Source organism: Neophocaena asiaeorientalis, unplaced genomic scaffold (genome assembly GCF_003031525.2).
Source record: "Neophocaena asiaeorientalis asiaeorientalis breed wild unplaced genomic scaffold, Neophocaena_asiaeorientalis_V1.1 scaffold113, whole genome shotgun sequence".
Classification (NCBI taxonomy): Eukaryota; Metazoa; Chordata; class Mammalia; order Artiodactyla; family Phocoenidae; genus Neophocaena; species Neophocaena asiaeorientalis.
In genome coordinates, this window is record NW_020172316.1 from 547,500 (window position 1) to 558,971 (window position 11,472).

At 36.4% G+C, this 11,472-nt stretch overlaps 1 protein-coding gene across 1 annotated transcript in view; it reads right to left on the reverse strand.

Moving 5' to 3' along the window:
• The window catches only part of FSIP2 (fibrous sheath interacting protein 2), a 115,142-nt gene extending 104,121 nt beyond the window's left edge, over nt 1–11,021 (reverse strand). The window contains exons 1-7 of the mRNA XM_024766856.1: nt 10,923–11,021; nt 10,456–10,581; nt 6,868–7,029; nt 6,094–6,183; nt 4,722–4,861; nt 3,496–3,637; nt 2,907–3,017 (exon numbers count right to left, since the gene is read on the reverse strand). Of these exons, the coding sequence (XP_024622624.1) occupies nt 2,907–3,017; nt 3,496–3,637; nt 4,722–4,861; nt 6,094–6,183; nt 6,868–7,029; nt 10,456–10,581; nt 10,923–11,021 (870 nt within the window). The remainder of the gene's footprint in view (nt 1–2,906; nt 3,018–3,495; nt 3,638–4,721; nt 4,862–6,093; nt 6,184–6,867; nt 7,030–10,455; nt 10,582–10,922) is intronic.
• Between the last annotated feature and the right edge of the window lie 451 nt (nt 11,022–11,472).

Sequence of the window (11,472 nt, forward strand, 5' to 3'; positions counted from 1 at the left end):
TCTGCCCAAACTGACCTACAGAGTCAATACAATTCCAATCAAAATCTCAGCAAAATTTCTTGGCAGAAATTGACAAGATGATTTTAAAATTTATACAGAAATGTAAAGGGCTTAGATTAACCAAAACAACTTCAAAATAGAAAAACAAACTTGGAAGGCTAACATTACTGATTTAAACAACTATTAAAGGTATAATAATCAAAGCAGTATAATATACAAAGAGGGCAAAGAGCAGAAAAGGAGTAAATTTAGACTAATACAAATGATTTTTGACAAAGAAGCTAAGACAGATCTCTTTAAAGTTTTTGACAACCCTGTAACTTAAGAACATAAATTGGAGTAAAAATAGATATCAAATATTAAAGCAAAAAAATAAATATATTAAGAAAAATATACAAATGAATTGAAAACCTCTCATATTAAAACATGATTCAAAAAAGACAATTTAGAATAGCTGCATTGGAAATATCAATAATTCAAATAGCTCTGCCATTAAGATGCCTCAGGTAGCCTGTGGTGTTACCATGCCTACCATCAGTGGTCATGTTTAATGGACACTCCCAGTGCCATAATTTGATCCACTGCACCAGATGTCACTAAAATTGGCCAAGACTCCTTGAAAAGCAAATGTAATCATGCAAAAATTAAGAGGAAACCTAGGGCACGTTGTTGCTACACGTAAAAGAGTGAAATTAGAACACTCTCTAACATGGTACACAAAAATAAACTCAAAATGTATCAAAGACCTAAATGTAAGTTCGTACATTATAAAACTCTTAGGGGAAATCATAGGCAGAACACTTTTTGACATAAATTGCAGCAATATCTTTTTGATCCACCTCCTAGAATAATGAAAATAAAAACAAAAATAAACAAATGGTACCTAATTAAACGCTTCTGCACAGCAAAGGAAACCATAAATAAAATAAATAGACAAACCTCATAATGGGAGAAAATATTTGCAGATGAAGTGACTGACAAGGGATTAACCTCCAAAATATACAAACAGTTCATTCAGTTCTATGTCAAAACAAAGAAACAACCCAATCAAAAAATAGGCAGAAGATCTAAATAGACATTTCTCCAAAGAAGACATACATATGGCCAAAAAGCACATGAAAAGATGCTCAACATCACTAATTATCAGAGAAATGCAAATCAAAACTACAATGAGATATGACTTCACACTGGTCAGAATGGCCAACAAAAAGTCTACAAACAATAAATGCTGGAGAGGGTGTGGAGAAAAGGGAACCCTCCTACACTGTTGGTGGGAATGTAAACTGGTACAACCACTATGGAGAACAGTATGGAGGTTCCTTAAAAAACTAAAAATAGAACTATGATTCTATTTTTGATCCAGCAATCCAATATGATCCAGCAATCGCCCTCCTGGCCACATATCCAGAGAAAACTATAATCTAAAAGAATACATGCACCCCAGTGTGCACTGCAGCACTATTTACAGTAGACAAAACAGGGAAGCAACCTAAACATCCATCGACAGAGGAATGGATAAAGAAGATGTGGTACATATATACAATAGAATATTACTCTGCCATAAAAAATGAAATAATGCCATTTGCAGCAACATGGATGGGCCTAGAGATTATCATACTAAGTGAAGTCAGAAAGAGAAAGACAAATATCATGAGATATAACTCATACGTGGAATCTAATTTAAAAAAATAAGAAACAAATGAACTTATTTACAAAACAGAAACAGACCTACAGATATCGAAAACAAACTTATGGGTAACTAAAGGGGAAACGTGGTGGGGGAAGGGATAAATTAGAAGCTTGGGATGAATACACACACACTACTATATATAGGATAGATAACCAACAGGGACCTACTGTATAGCACAGGGTACTCTACTCAATATTCTGTGATAACCTATATGAGAAAAGAATCTAAAAAAGAATGAATATATGTACATGTGTAACTGAATCACTTAGCTGTACACCTGAAAACTAACAATGTTGTAAATCAACTATACTCCAATAAAAAAGTGGTGAAAAATTAAATACTAGAAAATAATAATTATAGTAAATTAGAATAAGCTGAGCTTGCCATATTACGGGTAATGAGTCCCTGATAATACTTAAAGGTACATGTATGAAGGGTACAATAAAAGATTACCAACATATTTCAATTTCCAATATTTAAAAAATTATATAGCAGTAGATAGCAGTATAACCAAATTATGTAAATCTTACACTTACAATATAGGTTTCTCAACAACATACTACCTAAAATAATCATTTAGATTAGATTATTTTAGGTTAATACTTATTGACATGAAGAGTTGTCAATGTTATTTTGTTAAATAAAAAAGCAGTCTACAAAACAGCCTATAAGGAACAATAACATGTATTTATTGCAATATATAAATATTCATAGAAATATTATGCAATGTATGTGTATGTAGTTGTGTGTGTATGTATACCAATAAATAGGGTGGTGCTGGGATTACAAATGAATTTTCTTTCTCTTTATACTGATTTATACTCTGAATCATAAAATATTACATATTATTTAAGGTTCAAAACAGTTACTCTAAAAAAATTAACTGGTGGGGAAAAATTGAGAACTTTCTCCAAGAAATTCTGATTCTAAGAAAAACAATCAGTTATGTCATTGTTTTCTATAGGAATTACAAGTGTAGTTTATGGTGTGAGATAAAGTCAAAAGTAGTTATATCAAAAAACAGAGAAGTACTTTTTATATTATAGTTGCAATATGACCAAAACATAGCAAAAATTTTTATAACTTTCAGTTCTGTGTAATACAAATCATTTGGGGTAACATTCTATCGTCTCACAAAGTGAACTACATTCAAAAATCAAAACTATCAAAAGTTTGTCCTCAAACAGCCCCAATTAGAGGTTAAAGCTCACTCTACCTTCCTGTCACTCTCTTCTCTGTTTTTACGCCGTTGTTCCTCTATCCTAGCTTCTCTTTTAACATCTTCTCCGATCCTTGTTAGAAGTAACATCTCTTTTGTCTTCCATTCCTAAAGAGCACGATGTTACTGTATTCAGTATGTATTCACAATAAACCAACAAGCAAGTTAGAACAAGTCAAGAGCCTAACAGAAATCAGGTCAAGCGTAACTGAAGTCATACATTGGCTTTAGAATGCGCTTCCTTCACTGCACTCCTATTAGGAATGCAGAGATGGTTATTTTTAACTAAAGCTAAATTAAAAATTTTTGCCTCTCCACACTGAGGGCTATAGGAGAGTTAAACAGTATCTAGTAACTTTCACCATCATCACTTTAAGAGCAGATATTAGCTCATATATGTAGTTTGTGGTGTCATCCTCATTTTATGTAACAACATGCATATCATAGCTGTGAACAAAGATCAATGTGGGTAAAATGCTTCGACTTGAAATGACTTCAAGAAGTATGATGGACAGCTCAAATTATTTACAAATGAAATAACTGTACACAATTTTTCTCTCAATATTTTAAATTTGTTGTGTCTCACCTCTTCAATTTTCCTACGAAGACTAAGTTTTCTTCTTGTGTGTTCTCGCTGTTGTCTTTCTTCTCTATCCATCCGTATTAGGCGTTGCTCTTCTGCTGTGTGCTCAAGATGTTCTAATTCCCTACTTATCATATCCAAATATCTAAGTAAAAATGCAAATGTAAGTGAAGGTGAATTGGGAGTTTTCCTTATTATGGGATCATCTGCTTTGATATTCCCAAACTACCTCCTTTCTTGCTTTTTATTTCTTGAGCTACAGGAATTTTACTGTTTTTCTATCAGCTCTGTTCATGGACTTTAAGCCAGCCTGACCCATGAACTCACCATATTTTATTCATTATACAGATCTCCCTACTATATATATAAGTATCTGTTGTTATGGCCAAGACAATGATAAAATGTGGAGCAGACTGATTAAAAACATTTTGTACAGTACATATTCACAATAGGCTTAGGAATATGAGTTTGCAAAGAAGACTGAAATAACTGAAACACTGACTTCAAATCTGGAAAAATTCAGATTTGAATTTCCTTAGAAAGATGTGTCTTGAGCCCCCTTGTAATTTATAAGGCCTTGAACAAATCTTCCATCTATAGTCTGGGTCTCTGGTATGTCAATCTGTATTATGGAACTACCACGGAACATAAAATCAGGTAATGCAGCTTAATTTCTCACCTTAATGGAGGAGGAGGAAAGAACTATAGTAAGAAATGGTCTTGACCATGGAAAGGTAATGATTGAATGTAAGTAGATAATATCTAAAGAGCTTGCAGGTTTTGTTTTTTGAGATAATGCATGTTTATATTAGTATTAAAGTTATACCAAACTCCTTTATTGACTGTGCATTAATTTCCTCAAACTTAATGCTGTCAGAGCTTAAAGAAGACCCATAAAAAATTATTATTAGAGGCATGTGCTAAAGATACTTTCCCACCATCTCCTACTATAGGAAGGATTTTGGATTTGATTAATTCAGTTATCAGCTTGGATTACCTCTTGAACTCCCAGAAACTCTATCTTCTCTAGTAGAAACTCATCTTTAGCCTTGGCACCCAAGTTTCCAATTCCTGTACTTCTTGATCTCCCTTCCTCTCCATACTGAAAGAGTGGAGTTAAATAGCATCCAGTACTTTAAAAAATTTCCTACCTTCAATTATTTGTAGTATTTTCCAACTTATTTGGGTCCACATTATATACATAAAATATGCATTAACTTCAATCTCACCTGTGCCTTATTAATCGTTCCTGGTCCTTAATAGATGGGGTGCCCTCCTGTAACAACCAATTTTGGAACTGTGCAACATCAGAACGTCCAGGTATTTGATTCTCTTCCTGTAGTTTACTTACTTGTTTTGCAAGTATTTTCTATTAAGAAAAAGTGTGTATCATATATATGTATATGTGTGTATATATAAATTTTTTTAAACATTTCCCAGGAAACTGTCCTTTGATATGTCTTTTCATATTTAGCGTTTAGTAAAATTCCCATACTTTGTAAATAACTAATATTGTTTAACTGTATTTAAATCTTTTTTTTTTAAAGATTTTTTTGATGTGGACCATTTTTAAAGTCTTTACTGAATTTGTTACAATATTGTTTTTGTTTTATGTTTTTAGCTTTTTGGCCCTGAGGCATGTGGGATCCTAGCTCCCAGACCAGGGATTGAACCCACACCCCCTGCATTGGAAGGTGAAGTCTTAACCACTGGACTGCCAGGGAAGTCCCTAACTGCATTTAAATCTATTTTGAATCCACTGCAGACATGGACAACTGAACCAAAGTAAAGATTTCTCTCTCTGAAAATAAAAGATAAATATTTCAGCTTATTTTTCTACCCATTCTGAAGAAATTTTAAAAAATGGAAGAAGCGGAGGAGAAACTGTAGGCACAGAGGAGGAAATGGGGGGAAATATAGAACACTTAAAAGTACTGGGGAGTCATCCTCATTTCTATACAACTCTTGACCTTAGAACATAAACTTGTAAAAGTACATATATGAGCACCTTTCTCATTTTTACCCAACTCTCTTGACTCTAACGCCTGAATTCACTCATGCAGGCACACATGTGCACACACTCTCACATGAACTTTGAGTGAAAATGTGAAAGGAAGTCACTAACTTTACCCACTCACTCTATACCAATCATTCCAGTTCACCTTTAAGGACATTTTTTACTGTATGAACACAGCTACATGTGTGTGGGTACAAACATACAGTGTACATGTTCTTTGAGTCACCCTTAGGATATTATAACTATTCATACTGTTACTTAAGCTGTTTTGGTTTCCAGCTTAAGAATCTTGCTACTACAATGGACTCTTCCCATTGGTCCCAGCTCACGTAGAAGGGACACATCTGAGTAGCAATTTAATTACTAAATTTTGTCAGCAACCACTGGCATATTAATAGATGACTTGGTCCCTTTCCTTCTCTTGGCACAAAATAGGAACCTCAAAATATTATTTACTACTGCTCTAAATTTTTACTTGGAAAAATTATCAAAATTCAAAGTAAAATATTATAAGAAAATACTTTGTATACAAACCTTTCCTCCAAACTCTATGTAAAAAAAACAAATTTAAGTATTTAACTTACTTGTTCTCTTATATAGTTTCTTTCAAAGTCTAATTTTAAACTGGTAAGATATTGCCTGTACTTATTCAATTCCCTCAAGGTACATACAATCTAAAAAAAAACACACAAAACAACAACAAAAATATATAAATACAAATATTTTAAAATCAAAGCAATTACTTTCCAGAGCAAAAATAACATTTTGATATCGAGTAATAAATTGCTAACAATTTTGTAAGTAATACCTCTCTAAAATTGTTAATCAATAGGAAACTGCTATCCAAGTAACATTACTTTATTAATATGACTTATGCCATGATAAGGAACTGAGTACACACAATTGGAGCTATTAAAAAATACCAACGTAAAATGTTCAACCCCAATAAGAATAGAGTCTATCAGGACTCTATCAGGCTGATTTTGCTAGATTCTTATTTTGTCTAAAGTTTTCAAAAAGTATATGGGACATAATCCTTGACAAGCATACATGCCATCAGAGACAGAGAAAGAGGACTATGATACAGTTGGGAAAATTATTTGTATATCCTCAAATTATCTGGTAATCATCTTTTGATATAACAAAGAAAAAAGGTAAATGAGGAAGTAGTTTCACTTAGAAAACAACTGCTGTCTGACTTCCTTTGATCCAAAAACTGAATAATTTATGGACTTTTCCATTAAGTATCTCTTATGACCAAGTTAAAGGTGATACAGGTCACCCAGTGAGGTACAGAAGCAAGCTTATACCAAGTCTTGGAGGTTTTCAATGATTAAAAGAAATTATCTTCAACTCACTTTATTATTGCTGGTGATGTAGCCACCTTTCTTTAATCTCCTCAAGATGTCTTTACGCTTATGGTAGGCTCTTAAATGTGGATCATGGAGACTTTTATATTGGTTTTCCAAAAGTCGACAATAAGGATCAGTCAGGTTAAAACCATAAGAAGGTCGGAAAAGCTGCAAACATGGATTTAAACATACAATTAATGAATTTTACTTTTAATATCAACCTATTAGAATACCAGATTGTTCACTGAAAATAAAGTATGCAAGAAGAATGTGAAGTGGGGAAAAACCAGCAGTAGAAGAATTTGGAATGGGCAATGTTAATTTCTTATCCCTACCTCTTTTCTTCACTGACCTGAATTATTCTAAAAATCCACCCTCACTCAATTAATCCACCCCCCCACCCCAATCTCCATCAGCTCCTGACCCAAAGCTAGAAAACGGAGGAGGAAAGGAAAAGAAAGGGAATAGGATAAAATTTGTTTTTAATGTATAAAGCTAATACTAAGATTCTCCCTTTTCCTCCTCCCTCTTCCAGATCAAGGCACTGCATTAGAAGGATAAAGGGATAATATCAATTATCATGATTATATCTCAATAATCTGAAAATGAAGGAAAACAGAAAATCTTTCACAAAAATTCATTGAAACAACTCTGACAAAAAATAGAAGTAAAACTCAGATGTTAAAGATTATGAATTAAAGAGTTACTGTATTTTCAGTTCTTATCTAATACAAGAAACCCAATGATTTCTGAGCACTACAGTCAGGAAAAAATTCAAGGTCTATATTATACAGTTCAACATATTGAAGAACCAATTATAAAGGATATTGATAGGGATTGAGGTTTCTCCATATGTGTAAAGACCAAATACAACCTTATGAAGTAGTCATTAACATATAAAAGAAGGAAAATATCAGCTAATAGTCATAATGCTATATCTGTTACTTTAGAGGAAGCAGATGAATTATTTAATCTCATCTTTAAGTTAAAACATTACAAAGTGAGGGGGTTTAAAATTTTGGGGGGGATGTGAGTACTTAGTCCATTTTTCAAAAATTTTTCAATAGCAGGATGGTGATAATGGGTAATGGGAGAACCTCTGAAAGGGAAAAAGTAGAGGATGGAAGCAGGTGTGGAAGTCATCCGAATGTTGTCTTTGCATCCTATCTTTGTGCTTTCCTTTAGGTTTTCTTGGCCAGAACAACAGAAATTTTAGTCTAAAGTGATATCAAAGCAGGAATTGCCTCAAGTGAAAGGCAGTTGGAACGTGTGGGAGATGTGGCAAACCTGAGAGCACGTGCCCTGTCTGCAGGCATCTAATTCAATTTATATGACCCCACACATTGTGCATCAATCCAGAACTGTCTGGAGGTACCAATTTGTGCTCAGTCTGTGTTCTGTCTGGTGGTAGCCACCTCAGTCAGATTCTGAACACTAAGGAGCTTGGGTTGGGACCCTAAAAAGAACTCCCTCAAGGTAAGTATGAGGATTCTTCTTATGTGGACAAAAGGGGAGACTGGGGAACCTGATAGGATGCTAGTGTTCCTTATCCATTTAAAAGCTTCCAGGTAAGTTTCTGACCACTTGCTTAATACCAGACTTTAATCTCTTCCAAGCGGTCTAAGTTGTAAAGTAGAATTCCCTAATTACCAAAGCTTCCCTGAGAAGGCAAGAAAAAAAAAAAGGGAATTCTATAAGGCAATGTCTTAAATTCAGTGAGACCAGATAAAAAGTTCATATCTTTCCTGTAAGGGAAATAGTCAAAAATCATGAGTCAAGGAGTGGATTGTTTCTTTTAGATGTTGATGTTTAGCTGTCAACTTCTTTTAGATGTTGAATTTTAGCTTTGATGGCCTATGTTTCTCAAAACCAGCCCTGGACTAGTGACCTGTAAACGAACACCTTTCATATTGGGTTGCCCAAAAAGTTCGTTCGGGTTTTTCAGTAACATCTTACCGAAAAACCTGAATGAACTTTTTGGGCAACCCAATACAAACCCATTTATTAGTGTCAGGGTAACCCATCTGTTGTCAATTAAAATAATTGGAAAGAAACAACTAAAAGTGTAAATATAAAGCACTACTTCATTGAGGAGATTGATATCCTTCTTTTTCTTTCAGTACAAAGTCAGTCTTCAGGGAAATTGGGCCTAATTATGATTAAATGAAGAGTCTGGGGGAAAATGAATGTAATAAAGAACAGAGAACATCTTTTTAAAAAGTAGTTGACAAGTGAATTATTATTTGACAGAGAAAATGGTAATATAGCAAACAATATTTGAGGAAGCAGACAGAAGACAGGGCTAAGTTTACATAATAAAAAGGAGTGATATAGGTTTCAAGCATGCTTAGGAAAGCTGGTTTGTGTGTATATGACTTAGTCAAATTGTGTGAGGTTGGCATATTTTTAGTTAACTTGCTGTATTCTAGTAGAAGAGACTTTTTTTAAAAAGGGAAGTTATGTATTTTCCATAAACAAAATTTACTTTAAGAAATCATGTTTATTAGTCAAGTATCAAATATGAAGGGCCCCTACTCATTTCTGATGACATCATAAATACTAGATGAGTAAGGGGGTAACTCAGAATTCTTCCTTGTAGAATTTTTTGCCATACGGATCAAAGCAACTGCTCAAAAAGAATGTATTGAACCTCCTTTAGTGTTAAGTACTGAATCAAGGAATGGGGAGGTTTGAGAGAGGGGGTCACACTGAGGACTAAAAACATGAAAGAGTTTGAGGGCAGTATACACTATAACCCAGTAAGATTTAAATTATAAAATTATAGTGTTGAGTAAAATTATACAAACCAAGGGCAATGCAAATTATAAGGAAATATAAGCTAATTGGGGGGCTGTAATGGTTGAGAAGGAATCTTGAAAGATGGCCCAAATTCATAGTTGGGGAGAAGAGCAAAGGGTATGCCAGGTTTGGGAGGCAAGGTGAACAAAGTCACAGAAGTATTAACATGGTCTGTGTGAGTAGGTATAAAAGACCTCAACTAGAAAAAGCAGAGGTTGTGCACTGGAGAAAAGACTGGATGGGGAGGCTGGGGCAAATCATGGAGTCTCCTCAGGGAGACAGAGCCTTGTTTTCCTAAAGTCAGGTTAAAGGACTAAACACTTTAATTCATTTCAACTCTACTTTTTTTCGCACTTCGTGTGTGAAACAGAATTCAGCTCAAAACAGAGAGGTGTTCTGTAATGAGAATTCTGTCCAAGTTATTATTGGTTAAAATCATAACATATAATTAAATGCCAGCCAGTACAGATAACCTTCCACCTTTCGACCAAACATATTTCTAAGTGAATTAAATCTCAATAAATAGGTATAAGTGAAGTGTTATTATAAAGTTAATTTATGGAATCATATTAAGACAGAACTAAGAATCTAAACTTTCTAGCCCATGATTCTGTCCAAATCATACTAGATGAATTTGCTTGGTACGCATCCTAAACAATAGCTTAAGATAGGATAGGTACGGAACATTAGTGCAAATTCCCTCAATGCACTTCGCCTGATGTAGCTAGCGCCTGAATTTAACAGCAGTCGAAAAGGATAAAGAAACCAACGTAAGCCAATTAAACATCACTTTACCTTTTCACTTAATTTTGTGGTATAGTATAAAGGGTTGCTTCCTGGGATCACAGGCAGCTTCACCCCAAGAGGCAGATCCAGTAGTTGAGCCGCTCCGATCCCCGGAAAGTGGGTTTTGTGCGCGACCTGTCAGGTACAATTGGAGAGTTTTGTCTTTCCTTTAGGTATGTTAGTTTAGGCCAACCTACTGTTACTCCAACCTAAGGAACAGAAGGGTCCAGCCCTGCCAGACAGCCGGAAAGACCTCCGCTTCCGGGTTACCAGCTCCCTCCCACCGCGCCACGGCCAGTTGCGGCCAGTGCAGCCAAAGCCCTGCCACCTGCCGCGCCGCACGAGGGCGCCAGAAGCTGGACGGTTATGGTCCACAGGGATCGCACGTGACCGTCCGCGGCACCGCCCCACCACCGCGCCCACCAGGCCTGAGGCCTGGTAGAGGACAAGGACGACCGGTCTTCGCTGACACTCACGTTTCCGCACTGCTGGCTGGCCGCGGCCAGGCCGCTGGCGGCCGTCTTGGTAGCGGCCACGTTGGCAGCCTTGGAGCAGGCGCTGAGGTACAACTCCATAGCCGGCCTGGGCCCCTCTGCGCCTCTGCCGCCCTCCCCTCTCGCTTCCCCTCGCACCCCTTTCCCGTCGTTGTCCCTCAGTCCCCACCGGGCCGGAATGGCCGGTACCCCGAGTTCCAGCTGCCCACCCTCGCGGCGTCACAGGCTCCGAATGCGCGGGCGCCGCAACAGCAGTGCCCTCCGCGAGGGCCGGTCCCTTGCGCCGGAGGCTTGGGCGCCTCAGAGCTGGGGAAATCGGTACTAGGGGCCTGGTCCCAGCGCGCCAAGGTCGAAATATCTTTTCTCTCTGAACCCTACAGCCCTCAGTCAAACCAACTCAGAATCAAAATGTATAAAGCTTTGCTGGCATGCCAGCTGGCTAATATCTCCTGGCCTCCGAGAAGGTTTGGTTCCATGCAGAAAACAAACAAAAAAGAGTGACTGTGCAGCCCATTCTAGGGCCAGAGGCCTG